We start from the raw sequence: 20137 nt of genomic DNA, 5'->3' as shown, positions 1-20137 counted from the left end.
AATTGCGAGGATAGACAACTTCTGACCTCAAAAATTAAAAAAATTTTAATAAAAAACGTTTCCGTCAGAGACCTTCAGTTATTTACAACTTTTGAAATAAAAAAGAGCATTAAATAGGATGTAAGTGCTAATGATTACGTAATTACAGATAACGACTAATTAACTGGTGCTAATAAAAAGATAACAATTAAAAAACCTAATTACAAAGAAAGCAATGGAGAAAATACAAGAAACAAACCCTAAAAACTAAGAGATAAGAATACTAAATATGTTAAAATGGGTGGCGTAATCAATTGCAAAGAAGCAATGCGGCAAGCATTAAAAAAGGGGAGCCCACTTTTAAATACAACTGTAAACCGTAACAAAATCCCAAAACAAGGCCTTTGAAGCCCGAAAGGGCAAATTAGCAACAAAATCCCCGGAGGGGCTCTTAAATGGTACTAATCATAACAAGATCCCTTGGCAGGGCCTCTGAGTCCAATCCACACCTAAAGGGCAGACAAAATCCGAGAAAAGGGCCTTTGAACGATCAATTAGTAGCGTCTAATATAAGATGGAAAATTAATTATAGCAAATTCTATTTTTCGAATTAAATTCCTTTTTTTTATTCAAACCATGGGGTGCTAAAGAGAGCAACTGAGCACTCCAATAAGCCTCTTTTGCGATTAAAAGCCTATCGATCTCTACAGAGCCACTAGGGGCCTGTACCTGATCAATGCGCTGGAACGAAAACTCGTCCAGGGTGTGTGAGGTTTTGTTAAAGAGTATCGCTGCTACACAAGTTGTTTTGTTTGTGAGCATAGCAGATTTGTGATTTCGAAATCTCAGTTGAAGTCGGTAGTAGTAGATCCCACGTATTGCACAACTTGTGAAGTAGCGATACACTTTAACAAAAAGATATAAGATATGCCAAGATTTAAGACAAGATATGCCAACCACAAGGCTTCATTCAACCACTCTAGCAAAAGACACAGCACTGAACTAAGTAAACATGTCTGGAACCTAAAAGACAAGAACATAGATTACACGATTTCCTGGAAGATTCTAAAGCAGGCCGCTCCATACAGCCCTGACTCTAATCGCTGTAACTTATGTCTCTGGGAGAAGTACTTTATAATTTGCCAATCCGATTTAGCCTCTTAACAAACGAAATGAACTGTTAGCCTCATGTAGACTTCCTAAAAAATTCCTCCTGAAAAACTTCAACACCTACCCTGGCACGCAATAGTGTCCGTTTTTATTTTTTTCTAGCCCTTACTTTGAATGCACGCACGTCTGTGTTTATTCACTGCTACGCTTTAGTGTCTTTGTTCATTTATTTATTTATTTACTTATTTATTTCTTGCCCTTACCTTTATTGCGCGCGCGTAAGGCAAAGAACCCATATATGGTAGGTATCACGTTATTTCAAATCGGTGAACGTTATTTCAAATCAGTGTAACGTTGTAAGTTCGCATTTGGCAATTTTATCCGACGAGTGCCACACTAGCTGCGCAGTACGAAACTAAAGAGTAATAAATGCCAAGCCAAATCTTCAGTTGACCACTCCGTTCTCAATTATAACACGCTCTAGTTTACTATTGAGCACTCTGAAAGCAGTTCTGCAGATCAACTTGTTGTTATATATATAAAAGCAGGAATGTGATGGCCGTTGAAGAGGCCAACTCAAATGTAGCTTTGTTGGTTTATTAGCTCGACGTTTCGACCGTCTCTGTCTTCCTCAGGAGCATACTCTACATGTGTATATATAAATATATATATATATATATATATATATATATGTATATATATATATATATATACGTCTAAATATACATATACATACATATAAAGTTGCCAATTCCATTCGCACTAGAAACCAAACCAACATCTAAATTACTGCTTCTTTTAAAGTCACCCCACGCATGTATGCATTGAAGCAATGCGAAATATACATGTAAAGCGATTCCTTTATATTGTGGTTCCCAGTTTTCTAAAACGATGTACGTGCTATACAACGGTTGGAGGGGGGTTCTCTCACCATTATAACAACATGAGGTATTCTCTTTTATTACACGACTCGGGCAGTCAGAGGGCCAATAACTAAAATCAACCAATCAAAATGCTCTATTGCCGGTCAATATTCTCTCAGTATTGGACCGGGCACTGTCCCGAATGGTCCCGAATGATACCGCACTCGTGTCCCTTTGAACTTCAGTCGTATAATAAATCTCTTATTAACCAAGCTTGCTCGGGACCGTATTGGAAGAATATCGGCTCTCGGTCTTTTTTGTACGGACCGAGCTGCGCTCGGTCCGTGCTGTCAAGACCTCGGGCCGATATTCTCCCAGTACGGCCCTCGCGCTTGGTTAATAAGATATATTTATTGAATTATAATTCGACTCCTTGTCAGACGAATATGAACTACTGCAGCTATGTGCCGGCTAAAGATCAGGATGTACTCACATACAAACAAAAGTCATTCATTACATTTTGAGTAGACTTGGCAATATTTTGAATAAAGAAGGTAAGTTTACTATGGTGCTACGTCAGTAGGGGTTATAACAAGATAACTGGTTTTACATGACTGAGTTGATAATTTTACTTGGCATCCGTAAAGACTAGAAGCTGATGATCGTTAAAAATTGAAATTCTTTTCGTCTACTCCCAGCTGTTTAATCACTTGAATGCTGATGTTATCTGGTCTTATTTTTCTGCAGGGTGGTTTCCTATTCAAGACAAAACCGGTTTTTTGTTCGCGTGACTGGCTGCGTGACAATCTTCGACAATGTGACTCTCAATCTTGTAATACATTTTCCCCAACTCTGACCAGTACTGGATTGCGGGCTCTGGTCTCAGATTGTTGTCATAAGTGTAAATTCTTCGATAATCTCACGCTTGTGTCCAAAAGGTGTCCGAAGTCAATTAATTACTTACCCTCCTAGAGGATTTCTTACAGATGTGAAAATAACTCTGATGAAATGTCGTACCTCCACACTCACTGGAGAGATGTTGATGTAAGTGTTGCCTTCTGTGCTTTACATCGGTTTTTACGGTGGTTACTCGGTACCCCCCCCCCCCCCCCCCATTCAGTTCCTTCTTTCCGATGCAGCGAGCTAGAATATACCCACAGCCAATAAACTAAGCTTTCTTTAATGCTACTATTAGGATATCTTATCAATATTTAGTAGGCTTCTGTTGTTTTTACTCGCTAGTTTAGGATCGCTCCTTTACTTACTACTTTGACCGGTAACGAATATGGAACGAGAAACGATAACGATCACTTCTCACTAACCTAAGTTGTAAGATCAAATTAAACTAAACAACGTTATTTGTCAGCATTTTCCACGCAATTCTGACACTAATTTTTTAACCAAAAATAAACCCAGGATGAAAAATAATGGTTAGCTTTTATGTTGTTTATCGTTATTTTGTTAATTTTTTCATTTTATCAAAATGCATTAGTTTAAATAAAGGGAAGTACACTCACATGAATATCTGGTATTTAAATGTAACTGAAGATTTAACATGTGGCGTCAGGAAACCCCTAGAGGCTTATGCAAACTACAGGCTCCTTATATTTGACAAAAGTGGGATAATATCAGTTATATGGCGTAATTTAGGTGCACTTAATAAATTACACCATGCATGCATGCAGGACTATCTCGACTAGGTACATTAGAACATTTCGGTCCATATATTTATGTTGTTTCCTTATAAGGTATATTGTTGAAATAAATATTTTAAATATAGGTTCACGAAAAGACCGGACGGCGGTTGAGTTTCTCTAATGTATGATGCAGGGTAAAACGATCAAAAAACCACTTTAAAAACCGACAGTAAATACTTCACCGGCAAAGCCCAAAAGCATGTTTGTTGCAAAAATCCATTTAAACCAAGAGCCATTAATTTTGGCATGCTTGATTATATAATATAATATATATAGTAACAAAATTTATATAGTGTCATTTCCATTTAGCCCGATTGTACTTTACAATAAAAAGAGAACTAGAAAAGTAAATCTAACCTACTAAATAAATGCTAAACAAATAATATAAATACAGGATTTAAGAATATCTAACTATATGCACTGTTAAGAGCATATGAATCTCTTGCGAGGTCCATATCTATTGCTAAAAAAAATTTATTAAGATAATGTACATAAATCTGCCATAATTGTGAATTCTAATTAAATTTTTTAATTTTTCTAATTAAATTCTTGACTGGTGATGTTTGCATACTTTCTTGGTTTTCACATGACTTGACAGGGTGGTAGCTAGCATGAGGCAAGACGAGGCAATTGCCTCGTCTTGATTTTGGCCTTTTCCTTTTTTTTTTTTTTGCACCAGTATCCCTTGGCAATAAAAAAGTGAACTTCCACACTTGCCCAAGATTGACCTTTCTAAAGAAAAGTGCCATGGAAAATGCTTGAAAGAGCATTTCTGAGCCTCTAGATTTCAAAATTTTCTGGGGGAGGCAGGCCAGACCCGAAACTTGCCTCGTCTTGTTCCGAAGTCTGGCTACAGCCCTGCTTGATATTACAATAATACTTTATTACGCAACTCGGGCAGTCAGAGGGCCAATAACTAAAATCAACCGATCAAAATGCTCTATTGCCGGTCAATATTCTCTCAGTATAGGACTGGGCACTGTCCCGAATGGTCCCAAATGATACCGCACTTGCATCCCTTTGAACTTCAGTCGTATAATAAATCTCTTATTAACCAAGCTTTCTCAGGACCGTACTGGAAGAATATTGGCCCTCAGTCTTTTTTGTATGGACCTTGCTGCGCTCGGTCTGTACTGCCAAGACCTCAGGCCAATATTCTCCCAGTACGGCCCTTGCACTTGGTTAATAAGATATATATATGACAGTAGATCAATGCATGTTTGACTGCATAGATAATGTTTCAGTAGGATTAATTAAATGCATTCAACATCATACAACTCCGTGACTTTTAAAGCTGCTTTATTCCAGGATTTCTGTTTTAAATTTATAGGCATGGAGGAAAGAAGGTCTCCCATTGTCAACAACAAGTAATGAAGCTGCCAAAATGTTTGATGCTTCACTGACTCAGGTTAGGTTAACCCTTTAAACTGACTCCCAGAAGTGATAAACCTGTACCTTCTCCCTATAATATCCATACATAGTGTTGGTCCCGGCCGGACCAACAGTCAAAGTCTTAAAACAAGTGAGAAGAATTTGCTACCTTTCTATAACATCAAGAAATGGTTAGATACTCTAGTCTTCTCAGAAAGGGATGAATAAATGGAGGTCCCGTCTCCTGCAGGGTTAGGGGTAGGAGATGTTAATTTCCCACGCATGAGATTACTTTGTGATGGATGTCCTCCCCTGGGGTGGTTGCTGGGTGGGAATTGGCCCTCAAAAGCCCTGACGTGGGGAGTGGTCAATTAACATATGTATGTATGTATGTATGTATGTATGTATGTATGTATGTATGTATGTATGTATGTATGTATTTATGTATGTATGTAACTATGTACATGATCCAGCAAACAGGTAATGAGAATACTCAAACTTATCAGGAAGAAGTTGTTACCTTGATTGACACCAAATTCTCGTTTAACCAACGTTCAAGGAAATGTGTAGCAGCTAGAGGGGAGAATTCATAATCAGATCTTGATAGTTTTGAAAGGGTTAAGGTGTAATGGTGTGAATGTAATGCATGGTGTCTGAAATAAATTGTGGACGAACATGTACCTGTTGATAGCATTTTGGGGAACTTAGACAGAGAGGTCAGTCAACAAAATTTTAACCCCTCACTCCAAAGGTCTAATGAGTAATTCTCCTAATTGTCTGTCATTATACAATTGATGCTAAATGCAGTTTAGAGTCAACTTGGTATATGATCAACTAATAAATTCCCCTAATTTATATATTTTTTTAATCTCATCACTTGTCTGCTTGGTATTGTATTGATATTGTAAGGAGAAATTCTGTCTTGGTCACTCATGGGAGTGAAAGGGTTTTTAAGGGAGGGGAGGGTTGGGAAAATTGTGATCAATTATAAAAGAATTCTTCAGATTTCAGATTTCTATATTGTCAGCATCTTTGGGATAGTGCTGAGATCTGCAGATGGTTTCTTCTAATTGCGGCCTAATTAATTAAGGGCCATTAAACAGCTGAAATTAATTGGTCATGAATTTAAAAGCCACGTTAAACTTAGTTTTCAGTGGTGAGTGGGTGCGCTAAATGTAAGACATTTATCTTGGATACAGCTGTATCTCTGTAAAATTTTAAGTATTGTATATTATTGTTCAAGTAAATAAGATTATATATAAATATTTGTTTCAAAGGTTGTTGCTCACTGTGATGATAAAAGTGTTGGTGGTATACAGAGTTCAGTAACCAGGATGTTGCAAGCAGATCCTGATTTTGGTAAGAAAATTACCGATTGAAATCAGTTTAATCAAAGGGTATACTTGTACATTATAAGATCAGTTAAACTTTGTTCTTTCAAATTTATGGGTGTGTGATTATAAATTAACTAATTAAAAATACCAGTTCTACAAGGCATGATAATATAACTTGAGTCTAATTCATACGGTGATTATTTACCTTAAGTTGGACCCAATCACACAATACATTTTTTGAAAAGTAGCAAACTGTCCAAATTTAATTCTTTATCAAGGCTGTTTATGGGGAAAGGAAAATGATGCAATGGATTAATAGGCCCTCCGAAACCTAATTCCAGCTAATATACAATTCTACAAGATTCATAGCTAATCTTTTACATCCTAACGTATTCCTAACTTTATTCTATATTCTCCTTGGGTTCAGACTTTAAAAAATAAAAATGAAATAAACATTATTATAACTTTATTTTATACTGCAAAAGTAGATCAGCTGAATTTAAATTAAAAGACAGCTGATCTTGCCTTTGTGCAGTTGATAACATATTTCAAAGTAGTGTTAGCATTAAAAAAAAATGAATAAATAAGAAAATATCTACATATGTTGAAAAATAGAAGATAAGATTTGGTTACAACAATAACTTATAATTATAACAATTGATCTAAAAACTATGTGCTACATTTGTGTTGTATAATTTGTCTTGTTCTAACCATTGCTGAAATGTTTTTGACTTAAAATTTCTTAAATTTAAGTCTTTAGCCTGCAATTTACTTTAGGTAAATTGTTCCATTCTTTTCTTGCTGCAAATTTAAATGTAGACTGGCCTATAACAGATCTTCCTAAGGAGAATTTGTTTGACAAATTATCAAGAGCTTCTTTAGTTAGTGATCATTTCCTTTATTCTTGTGACCTTAATGTTTGATTCAGGGTTGATATTGTAAGGAGAAATTAGATGCTGGTCACTCTTGTGTGACAAAGGGTTCAACTAATTATGGCTTTAAGTGTTCTGTATGAAATTTAGAGAAATTGCATAATTTGCTGCACATTGTTAAGACACCACCTTTTTTGCCTTGGTAATAAGACGTATATCTTATTAATCAAGCGCGAGGGCCATACTGGGAGAATATCCGCCCGGGGTCTTGACAGTATGGACTGAGTGCAGCGAGGTCCGTACAAAAAAGACGAGGGCCAATATTCTTCCAGTACGGTCCCGAGCAAGCTTGGTTAATAAGAGATTTATTATACGACTGAAGTTCAAAGGGACACAAGTGCGGTATCATTCGGGACAGTGACCGGTCCAATACTGAGAGAATATTGACTGGCAATAGAGCATTTTGATTGGTTGATTTTAGTTATTGGTCCTCTGACTGCCCAAGTCGTGTAATAATGTAACTGAAATCCAAGTATTTTCACTATTTTTTTAGGAAGTTCAGACAGTAATGTATGTAGGTACAGTTGAACCTTGATTGTCTGGACCTGGATTATGCGGACTTTTCAATTATCCCAACTTTTTCTCTGGTTCTGTTTTTTTAAATAAATATTAATGAATAGAGCATTACCTCCTCCACTTTCAAAAGATCGAGTGCTCTGAGATTCATTGAAGCAGACTTTTAGAATTAAAAATGTGTCATCTTTATTTCTTTGTTTACATTATTGTCTCATTATATTCATACTCTCGATTATCCAGACTATTTACCCATTAGTCCCAATGAGTCTGGATAGTCAAGGTTTGACTGTATTTTGTTTGACCTTGAGGTAAAATATTTTGCAGTCAATCAGCATAGATGAAAATGGATGAGTTAAAATAGGTTAATTGTAACGTAAGACAATAAGATAAAAGAAACAAAACAATGAAAACAATCAATAACAGTTAAATGGACAATGTATGTTAAACTTCATTTTGAGAATTTGGTTGGTATGCATAAAAATCACTCCCATTTTCACCTTATTCTTTTTCTTGTCACTACAGTTATGGGTCATGTTTTGGCATCTTTTTGTCTACCTGGTCATTTAAAGGATTCTGATGTTGCTCAATCACTAGCCACAGAAAATAACCTTACTGACAGAGAAATGCTCCACCTTAAGGCTTCAAAAGAGGTAGCAGCTGGGTAAGGTCTCACAATATAACTAGTTATTAATCTTTTAACTGATAACTAAGTTACTTGTAACTAAGGCCTAGAAAGGTTTACACTCATCCAATTACCTGTGATCTTCCTTGTTGTGGCGTAATCGAGTATTGAAACGGATTCTTAAATGGATTTTTGAGGCTGCACAATGAACACACCAAATTTATTCTGCCATGCTTTAATAATCAATCCTGTGAACTTTGTACATCTAAATATGTCATATAAGCTAGCTATACTGAAAGAACACAACACTCCCTACTTCCTCCTCTTCTTTTTTTCACAGTCCTTAATTCACAGATTGTTAAAGTTGCTGCAGTAGTCAGAAACTATAGGGCTCTGCATAGACTCGGGGGCAAAAGGTTCCACTTGGTAGTACCCCCTCTCCATCTAGTAGTATGTAAATGGTTTCAGAAAACTGAGGAAAACCTACTATGGACTAGCATACCATCTTAGGGGAATAGCAATACTATCAGTCTCTCAGGAAAATCCAAATAAACTCAGGCAGTAGTGACTGAGCTGTGCATGATGCATGTGATTGAGTCGGTTGTTTAGGGTGTTGGATTTGAAATATCAATCCTCTGCTGCATTAGATTTAGTGTGGCAACATGGGCTGGTGGGCTTAAGGGCTCATCTCAACTTCCCTAAAGAAAGGGTGACTGGGTTTTTTTTGTTTTTTTTTGTTTTGGGTATCAAAGCTGTGTATGATGTATGTGACTGTGTATCATTGTATCTGATTCATCATCACGGGTTTATTACGAATCAACTTAACGGCCTGCTCCCAGTTGGCTTGTTAGCTCATTTGGTAGAGTGCTGCACTAGTCGGTCGCAGAGGTCAGTGGTTCGAATCCTGTACAGGCCTGATATTTTTCAGGTCTGATTTTCGCTATTACATAAATAGCGCTTTCTATTACGAGGATCGTGCATCATACGTATGTGACTGAGTTGTTTAGGTTGCTGGATTTGAAACTGAAGCAACTTGAGGAGTGTTACTACTCCCCCCAGTGAATTGAATGCCAGTCCGTGACAGGTTTACCCCCCCAGCATTTTATTAGTCTTTGCTGATTATTTATTGGTACCCACTAAAACTTGGGGGTGACGGGGGGGGGGGGGGCGCTGTGCAAGTGAAGAGTTTTGCATAGCAATGACCAGGCAGATCTGAAACCCAGACCTCTCTATCCACAAATGAATAAAGGGGGTAAGTTTCTAAAGATACTGTGGTGCTGTGGGTGCTGTGTCAGTGGGGGTAACAAAGTCATTTGGTCAAACTTAACACCAAATTCTCGTAACTAATTGACAAGTAAATGTGTAGACTAGTAAGTAAATGTGTGACTAGCGAGACAAGTGAGGCGTGAGTAGTCCAGTGGTCAGTGCGCTGGACTCTAGGTCAGATGGCCCGGGTCTGACTGGGACTTGACGTTGTGTCCTTAAGCAAGACGCTTCACTCACATTGCTTCGTCTTCTCGGATAGGACGTAAAGCCGGAGGTCCCGTCTCCTGCACCTATCAATTAGTTAATTTCGGCAAGGGACGTTATAAAGAACCCACATCACGAGATTACTGTGATGTGGACTGGCCTGTTTACTGGGAAGGGGGGGAGGGGGCATCTGTAAAAAATTTCTCCTTTATTAATTGTAAACTGCCGCCGGCAGTCTGGAAAAGTCCCCGCACAGTGTTGTAAAGCGCATTAGAGCATTTACATGGAAATGCGCTATAGAAATTGATCTATATTATTATTATTGGTTATATCAACTAGGTTGAAATTGTAAATTGGCCACCGTAAAGAAGTTAAAAAGCTGACGTTTTGCATGTTAGCCCTTCGTCATTTGCTCTGACGAGTGGCCAGCGCTCGAAACGTTATTTGTCATTTGTTCTGACGAAGGGCTTTCGCTCGAAACGTCAGCTTTTTAACTCTTTACGGTGGCCAATTTACAATTTCAACCCAGTTGATATAACCAGATTACCTCTCTATCCACAATTAAGTACATCAATCGTTAGGTCATCAAGTCTCCCACGATAGTGTGGTTAACACCCAAGATCTGATTGTTTATATATTCTCCCCTCTAGCTGCTACACATTTACTTGTCAATTGGTTACGAGAATTTGGTGTTAGATCAAGATAACAACTTTTACCTGATAATTTTGAGTATTCTCATTACCTGTTTGCTGGATAATGTACGAATATTATAAGGAGAAGTTTCATGTTAATCACTCGTGGGAATCAAATGGTTAACTAATGAGAAACTTTTGAACTACGTGACAGTATATGCAGTCACATGCCACTGTATCATTGCTGTTGTAGAAATATGATAGAAGCACAAACCTTGTGGGATGACATTCTGATTGCTTACCCCAGAGACATACTGGCATTAAAGATGCTTTCCAACCACAGCATATTCGTCGGACCTAAGGATTTGTTAAGAGACTGTGTGGCAAGGGTTTTTCCACATTGGAAGCAAGAAATACCACTATATGGGTACAGTAATTGTGGTTGTTATGTCAGTTGACTATGTCAAGTGTCAAAATTATCATGAAAAGAAGTTAAATTCAATTTTTAATGTAGCTTTAAAGAAATACCGCCACGTAATTTCTGCGTGTGATGGTGCGGAAATACCCTCTAACCTACGTATCATTAGTTATAGTCCATCAAATATTTTTTCTCGCCCGTGGATGATTGGTAAGAACGCGTCACGTAATCGAATATGCCTCATCAGAAACTAGGGAGTCAGGTGATATTCCTCAATTATCAAAACTTACGTTCAATACGGTAACAGTCTTTTTTCTAAAAATCAGTTTATCGAAAAGTGAACGTCGCAGCAGTAAACAGTAAGCTGTCGGCAATAATTTTGTACGGGCCGCGTTTCAAAAGATATTTAAGCGATGATAGATACGGTACTATACTATCTTTTACGCCATTTGGCGCAAAAATATGCACAAATATTTGTCCAGTTGTATTTTGTTGGTCCTTTGAAGCGCGCAGTTTTCCTTGAACTTCGCTCTTGAAAAAGCGTTCGCAGACAAGTGCCCGTGCATATTTTCGATCTAAATGTTGGCTTTGTTCATTAAGAACACAGCATGTGGCCTACATGTAAGTGCAGCCCACCATAATTATAAATACGACGAATTCAGTCTAGGGAAGAATCTGATCGTTACTCGTTCAGGTTTTTACTGAAATATTAGAATAAAAACCTCCGTTCCTGTAATTCACATATGAAACCCATATTAAACATTTTAAAACATTAAACCCATGTTAAACATGTACTTCATAGATATGTAATTTCCTTTTTATCCAATTTCTTTCAACTCCTTGTACATAATTTTAAGGTCATTTTAAAATTTTTATAATGTAGTCTTAATTTTACGCAGGGCCTCTTTTGTTACCAGCCTATGGCTGATGGGGTAACCCTGCCTAAATAAAGATGACTTGACTTGACTTGACCCAACGTAATCAAGGCTCATCTACCATTATAGGTATCTTTTTGGTATGCATGCCTTTGGTTTGGAGGAGACGAATTTCTACAGAGAAGCAGAGAAACAAGCTCGCAAGGTACTAATTATTATTACACAAATTACATCACCCACTTAAAAGTAGTGTTTTTACATTTTCATGTTCTGTAAGAACTAAATTCCAATCCACAAAATGCAACTAGTGGATTAAGAGCTACAGATGGTACGCATTGCATCTCAACATTTATTTACGCTGGAACCTTTTGAAGATTTGTATGACAGTGATCGTCGCAGTAATAAACCGCTTACTTATGTAGTAGTGGAATTAAGGCCTGAAAAAAATTCAGGTTCTCACGGGATTTGAACCCTTGACCTTTACCAACTGAGCTAACGAGCCAACTGAGAGCTGGTTACTATGTTGGTTCGTAAAAGTCATAAATCAATGAATTTTAATATATGGAAATCATATATCTGTACAGCGGTTTCATGAAGTGTACGAAAGCGATCCTCGCAGTAATAAACCCTACCTATGTAGTAGTGGAAATAATGCCTGAAGATTGTTATTCATACCCTCGTAATGAAAAGTAAGGGGAATTCGAAAGGAGATGAGAGAAGTCTAGATATGGTGAGGTTGAGTCAGTGCTACTAACTTGAGATCCTTCTCTGAGGTACCATACTTACTTTTCGTGGCCACGCATTCCCCTGTAAGTACAACAAAATCTTCAGGCATGAATATACTTTACGTACATCCAGAAATGCAATGGCATGTACATTTATGAGAGATTAACATGTGTTAAAAGTAATTTTTAATGCTCTGCAATAGTATTGTATTCACCAACATTCCTATTCATGCTCAGTTGTAAAAAGGTATGGGAAAAAGGATTGATCAGCGGGCTAAGCCAAGCTGGGACAGGCTTAGGAAGAGTTCAAGATACGACCCACGCGTTTTTTTCTGGTGGGAGGTTGGGACGTTCACCTCCTCGTGGCTCTGCTGAAAACTGAGCTACAATGAATTATTTTCACGCCAAACCAGAATTTATCATCGAAAATTACCTAATTACACGTGAGACTGCTAGATGCTCAAATAGTCCTGAAATACCCGTTATTAAATTATTTCAACTTCGCATATCATTATGAGTGTTATGAATCGCAATCCTCTCATGATCAAGTATTGAAAGACCCATGTTTGTGCCTGCTAAGGTAACGTGTATCCTTGGGAACGAAAAAAGAGAAGTTATGGGAACCAGGGTGATGTAGGCAGGTTTCAAAATATTGATCGCATTTTGGTACTTGTTCACCTTTATGGTTAGGGATTGGAGCTAATTCCTACAGACACGTGGGCAACACATGCCTTGGCTCATGTTTTGGAGATGGAAGGCCGTCAGGATGAAGGGATTGAATTCATGAAAAAAACCATGGAAAACTGGAAGGTACGATTTCTTCTTGTTCAATAGGTGGTTTAAATTTTTGGACACGAGAGATTTCACTGACTTTTTTGTGTGTAATGTATGGTTGTTTAATGCGTCTTCTTCCCCCCCCCCCCCCCCCCCACCGGCCTGATGCTTCTAAAAGCATACAGATCCCATCTCCGTTATTGCCGGGAGGGGTAGCCTGCAATGGGCTAACATCCCATCCAGTGTTACTAGCAGTGCTCTTAGTTGCTTCATGCTAAGGGGACTGGGACGAGCTTCAGCCCCTTGTTGGCCATTTGGCTTGTAAGCACTCTTTACCTTTTCACCTACTTAACAAAGTTTATATGGACACTACCATTTTGAATATTGGCGACTAACCAGATGGCTTACGTGTGACTTGTCAGTCTCTATCTCTTGGCGATCTGTTCGAAGAATTAGGAGCTTCCCATTTAAAGATTAAATTTTTTCCCGATTATCCTATATTTATTATTCTGTACTGTACGGTGAACAGAATCATCTTCATTGATCAGAAATGCTTTTCATGCCTTAACTCATCTTTTCTCTTGCCTCGATATGGCATCAGGTTATAGTTGATAATCTGAAATTTGTGTCAATCTGCCCCTGGTTTGCCTATACATCCTCTTTTTTTACCTTTATTGTGATTCTTTTTAGCTTGTGGTTAGCCGAGGTGAGTGAGAAAGCGAGCGCATGAAAAAATGGGCTGCACGGTGTTTTGCTCGCCCAGTTTTGCGCTCGTCTACGCTGTCTAAGAGTATGGAACATGTTTCTTTTGACGTAAATATCGCTAGATTCCGTGATACCCCCAACACAAGATCACAAAAAAATTACATGATCTCGCACACTGCAGGTATCTATTTTAATATTACGTATGTTTCTATTTTGCTGGCTAGCCTTGTGAGTCTTTAACCTGTCACAATTTCTGGCATTGGGCTTTGTATTATATTGAAAAGGTATGTTTGTATTAAAAGTTAAAAAAAATGATGTGGTGTGATGAGTAAAATGTGTTACAAGTTTGAAAAGTTTCTTTCTAACCTCCAAGGGCACGGCACAAAGGATCAATAAAATTTACTCATGCGGTGACTCTGAGGGCCAAATGGAAAATCGTTTGGGTAGATGTAATAGACAAGGTGTGGACAGAGCGCAAGGATGAATTTACTCCATGAAACTAAAAAGGGAATGTAGACTTAAACAGAGCTTGAACTATTGATTATCTGCCATTTGTGGGGAGGGCACCACTGCCATTTCACCTTTGAAGAAGCAGGTTTTTTGTGTTGTCGTTGCGATCAGTTGTTAGCTCACTTGCCATCCTCCGTAGGTCAAATTAGATTTTGTTGTTCTGCACTGTTCTATTTGAGATACAGCAATTCTTCAGTTTTTTTTTTTTGTTTCGATCGTCCCTCTGACTCCTTTTGAATTTGCCCTTCACGTTACTAAACAAATTAAGGATTTTGATTTGTCTCTTTTTCTATTGTTTTCAGGGAGATTACGAAGCAGCGCTTAATGTCTATGACACTGAGGTACGTTATATGTTTTTTTTCTCAGCCAAGCTCTTGGCCACTATCACTATCACAATGAATTGTAATTGGTAAAGTCGCCTCGGGCTGCTTTGAAAATTTATTTTATTAAACCATTGCAGATGGCTCCAAGATTTAAAGCAAGCCAGGTTTTTAAACTGAGGGATGGATCATCTCTGTTGTACAGACTGAAACTTGAAGGTCAGCAAATATATACTGATCGATACTGCTTGGCCACGCCTCAATGTCTAAAGCATGAAGCTACACTCGGGATGATTGGTTGGTATTCAACAGCTATGATTTGTGCGATTTAATCAGCCCTGGATGATTTGGCGATTGTTTTTTTTTTTTTTTTTTAAATTCTGTTTATGTATATGCCTTTTTTTTCTTTTCAGCGGAAAGTGTTTTGTGAGTTGTCAAAAATACAACAAAAGATCGTATAGCACCAGTTGTAGCTGTTGAAAACCAAAGAATCCTTGCAGAGCACTTTGGATTCGAGTAGTATGCATTAATTAGGAAGGTTGGCTCCATCGAGAAAGTAGGATAATATCATCTTTTTTCGCGTCCCCTTCCCACCCCTCACAATAAACAAGTGCATCCCTTCTTTGCACGGATAATTTGGTTCGCTTCAACCTCGGGTGAGATGAAAAGATGGTTGTAATGATGCATGAAATAGCTTTTAAAGCAACGTAATGACCAGCTCCCAGTTGGCTTGTTAGCTCAGCTGGTAGAACACTGCACCGGTATCGCAGAGGTCATGGGTTCAAATACTGTACGGGCCTGAAGTTTTTCTTCAAGCCTTATTTCCACTAATACATAAGTAGGGTTTATTACCGCGAGGATCGCTTTCACACAGGTTATAAACCGTTGTGCATTGTTAATTTAAGCTAGCAGAGAAGGCAGGTGTTTAAGTTGAAAAGAAAATAGGGCTTAAGCCTTTTATTTATTTTTTTTTTTTGCAGGAGTCGATGTTGGTGACAGATGGCAACAGCTTTGTCAGTATTGGGAAAGCCATGCAGAAGAACATTTTATGGTGGGCTAACTGACTTATATGAAAAGACAGCATGCAGGCTTGAGTTTTTTCCATGCATTAAAATCGAAAGTAACACAGGTTTTTTTGTATATACTGGTTATCTACAGGCATTTAGTGACACTCACATGCTTATGAGCACGTTGGGTGCCCAAAATGAAGAGTTAACCATGAAACTGTTGGATTCCTTAAGAAAATATGTAAGGTAGGAATGCTATATCGTGTTGTGAGATTTCTAGTCTGGTCGTCGTAGCAGCCTCATAGTTTTTTTTCCTTTGATTCTCGACAGAGATGGATCAGGCTACAATTGTGAAGTATCACGTACGGTTGGTCTCGCCATCTGCGAAGCATTTGTGGAAGCTGACAAAGTTAGTGTGTCTAGAGAGTAAAGACTCAAAAGTCTTTGGTTGAAATCAAGTTCAAAAGTTTTTATTTCTGCTTTTTCAGGGAAACTTCGATAAAGCTGTGGCGATTTTGAAACCTCTACGTTATAAAGTAGATGTTATAGGTGGAAGTGGAGCTCAGGTGAGGTTCAGGGACCTTTTTACTAAGGGCGTAGATTAGTTTATGAAATAAATCTCTCGAATACTTTTCAAAGTTTTTGTTGCTGGTGTATTTTGTGATGGCTCAAAACAACCAGCCACTGATGTAAGCCCTTGTACTACTCTACAGCTTAACGAATAACTGACCTATTTAAGGTGCAAGCCCTGGGCGAGGTGGGTTGTGTTGGGTTCTTGAGGAAGGTGCTGAGATGCCTCTAACCAGGTGCTCATGAGTAGGAAATGGGTTAAGGAGACAGAAACAAATGCTCTGACAACAAAAAAGGGGCCAGGTACTTGAAGCTCGGGTTGCTGCCGGAAAGACCTGTTACAATAAAAAGAGGGTGTTCAATTCGCCTTCATTCGTTGCCATAGTTTATTTTAAACCGTCTGCAAGTAGCTCAGATATATTACTGCAAAAGTAGATGCAATATAAGATATTACGAGCTACCATAAGATAGAAGGAATCTGCACTGCAAAACAAAAATGCTGGTGTCGTTGTGTCTGTTGTAGCGAGATGTTTACGAGTTATTCTTGATAAATGCTGCCATGCACTCGCAGCGAAAAGAGGATCACCAATTTGCCAGGTAATCACTGAGCATATCAACTAGTCATCGACACCCTTACATGGTGTATCAAATGAAAGGGCACCGTTTCATTGTATTTCCAAACAAGGAGAAAAGTTTTGAAAAGACAGTCCTAAATTGAACGATCAGCGTTCTATTTCTGACAAAGTTCTAGCTTTTCCAGCAATGTTGCAAAACACTTTTTCTCCAGTTTGATTCATATATTATTAGAAAACGGAGAAATATTTTGTTTCTTGTCGGGTTTTGCTGTGGTATTGAAGTCTCCCGACGTGGGAATTGATAAAGTTAGACTTTAAGTTAAACATTTGTTTGCTTTTTGTATTTTTTTTCCTTGGTTTAGTCTATTTGACCTCGTTTTCAGCTTTTTTGTTTGTTTTTGTTGTTTTTTTTATTCAGATGTCTTATTGCTGAAAAGAAAGCCAAAAAAGATAACGCACCCTTGACGGACAGACTTATGGCACAAGTGCTTTCTCTTTTATAACAATAACATGAAGTGATCTTTGCCTTACGTCCTTTGACCGTACCAACATCAGTCATCAGGACATCGAACACACCATCATGTTGATCTGCAAAATTTCTCAACTTGCCTGCATAACCTCAATTACTATCACAGCAACCGACGTAAATTTTTTTACTAGTAACAAAGTACCAGCTAACGGACCATTCAATTTTTATGAGGTAGTGGGGGCTAGTGGGATTTTTTGAACTTTCATTAAAAGTTGCAAGACCCCCCCAGACAGGTAAATTTTTTCTGTGACCCCCCATATCCCATCTTAAGACATTACTAAAATATTTTACGCGACCCCCCTTTTTGCCTCTTTTTTTTTTTTTTAGATGGCCTTTTTTTTTGGTGACCCCCCCCCCAATCCTACCAGCCCTTCGCCCCCTACCTTGTAAAAAATGAACGGTCCCTAAAATGGAATCTCGTTTTGTCTCTCCAAGAGATTATCTAAAGAATGCGGACTCACTGAGCTTATATAAACTGTATCTCTCATCATTAACTACTTTTGAAGCTCATGTCATTCATAAATATCGATCACTTTCACGTTTAACCGATACAATTTCTAAGTCAACCATCCAAACGGAAGCGCGCACAGTCAGAGGCCGGAAGGTCTTGCTCAGTATACCCTCACGTTTGTGGAATAACATTCTAAGTCACCTCAGGAGCGAAACGCTTTGAATTTTGAAAAATTGATAAACACTCATTAAGATCTAGACTAGTTTATGTTTTTCATTACATTTTATAGGTTTCATTCTATTTGTAGCTGTATTTTAAGATTTTTTTTTTAGCTGTCCTTTTAAATGACCGGTATATCGTATTTTTGACACTGGTAGGTTTTAGGTTTTACATTTATTATTTTTGAGGGTCAGTGGTTCATCAGTTTGAATACTGATATGTGTTTACTCGCTGTAATTAAAGTTGATAATTATTATTAGTATAGTTGCTCAGGTGATTACAGAGATACGCGCGCTCTGTAAGGCCGAGGATTGCGTCATATCTCTTTCTAATCCTCTCGCGCGAATCTCAAAATGGCTGCATCGCTTTTTGTCAATGTTTCCAAGAAAGTGATAAACGCGACAGAAGAAAATTAGATTGCGAACACAAAAAATGCTATTAAGTTTTGCAGAACACTTTCAGCAAAAAGTATATGAGGTTTTTGCTGACGGAGCTAAATAAACCTGTTGAACTGCTTGCTCATCTCGACACAAGTAATACCACATTTGTAACGAATTATTATGGCGCGTTATTAGGATCAAAATAAAAAAAAGATACATCCCTCATTATCAATTGAAAATGATATGTTCTTTGTCATCTAATTCTGCAAACTTACCTTCTTTTCCAGTTCGAATTGTAAATAAAAGTTATATTTGAACATTATTCCATCATAAAAAAGTCGGCACTTTCATTATGAATTGAAAATCATACATTCTTTCTTGTTTGCATTGTGAATAAAAGTTACATTTGAACATTATTGCATCACAAAAAAATCGGCAAAATTCCGTCATTATTCCTGAAATAGGACATTCCCCTGTGACTGTTGAATTGGAGACTTCCTTTTGCCGGGGATGTGCGATTTGCGATGAAAAAGACATTTTGAATTGAATACGCGGATTTTGAATTGAATTATTTCAACCAGGCGTACATGACGTGTCTGATGGACACGGCCTGATCACTACGCCGGTAAGACGTCTGCCTGAGACTTGGATCTTCGCGCCGTGTGTTCTTGCGAGTGATGGATCCGGCTATCCAGAATACTCTTCGCGAGTGTGCTGATTGGATCCGGCTACCCAAGCACGCTTTTCATGTAATCCACAGAAAATCCAGCTGACGCGTTGGTATTTGCATCAGGTCTCTGGATCTCCCACTCTCGCTTGTCGTTCGGAATATGGAATAACCACGGTGGTCTAGCTGAGGAAACTGTTCAACAATGCACTGATGCACTTGCCTCACAAATTATGCGCAATGCTTTCTTTATGTACAGAATTTGTAACAGAATTCGAAAATACCTGAGAAATTATGCTTAAATAATTATTCGCCTCAGGCTCATTGAACATTCTTGAATAATCCTCTCTACTTTGTTTCGGGGATTATTCAACAATCTTAAAGTTATTGATAATCTTCATCATGTACGCAGATGCCTGAACATTGCCAAAACTAAGGATTCTAAGATCGTTTAGTCAGTACCTGCCAGTTAGTTATTTTAAATGTAGACTAAATATTATAGATAACTTGATATGAAAAAGAAAACAAAGAAAAAAAGCAATTGTAAATGATAGATATTCACCATATAATTGTAACTTTCTCTGCAAGGAAACATTGTTTCCGCTCAACAAGACGAGTACGCTAATCTTTCATTATGACATCATTATTGTTATTATTATTTATATATTTATTTATTTATTTATCCTTTTTGCGAGTAGTAACAGAAATTGGTGTGTTTGAATCTAACATGCACTTATTGTAGCTGTAAACTTACTCCTTTGTTTTAATCGAAAGAAAAATGAGCACTTCAAAGTATTTGAGTCAAACGTAAGTTTATCCTGCAGTGCTGTCGTCTTATTACGGCGAGTTAACCTTACAAGCTCGCAATGGTGAAATTGGCTGGCCA

At 37.9% G+C, this 20137-nt stretch overlaps 1 protein-coding gene across 3 annotated transcripts; it reads left to right on the top strand.

The window, feature by feature from the left end:
• Positions 1–2836: 2836 nt before the first annotated feature.
• On the top strand, positions 2837–17643 carry LOC111343181 (tetratricopeptide repeat protein 38-like). Of its 3 annotated transcripts, none has more exons than XM_088749128.1 (16): positions 2838–2996; positions 4980–5057; positions 6298–6379; positions 8325–8463; positions 10834–10953; positions 11949–12024; positions 13235–13354; positions 14248–14307; positions 14836–14874; positions 14994–15072; positions 15834–15904; positions 16012–16106; positions 16191–16269; positions 16349–16426; positions 16954–17027; positions 17424–17643. In XM_088749128.1, exons 1-16 carry the CDS (start codon positions 2961–2963, stop codon positions 17506–17508), a joined length of 1311 nt encoding a protein of 436 aa, XP_088605254.1. In that variant the 5' UTR covers positions 2838–2960; the 3' UTR covers positions 17509–17643. The 3 variants fall into 3 exon arrangements, with proteins under 3 accessions (XP_088605255.1, XP_088605254.1, XP_088605253.1); XM_088749127.1 differs by having other exon boundaries at positions 10780–10953; XM_088749129.1 differs by lacking the exon at positions 16954–17027 and having other exon boundaries at positions 2837–2996; positions 10780–10953; positions 17424–17579.
• Positions 17644–20137: the final 2494 nt, after the last annotated feature.

Source organism: Stylophora pistillata, chromosome 2 (assembly GCF_964205215.1).
Source record: "Stylophora pistillata chromosome 2, jaStyPist1.2, whole genome shotgun sequence".
NCBI classification, from domain to species: domain Eukaryota; kingdom Metazoa; phylum Cnidaria; class Anthozoa; order Scleractinia; family Pocilloporidae; genus Stylophora; species Stylophora pistillata.
This window is presented reverse-complemented; position numbering and strand designations above follow the sequence as displayed.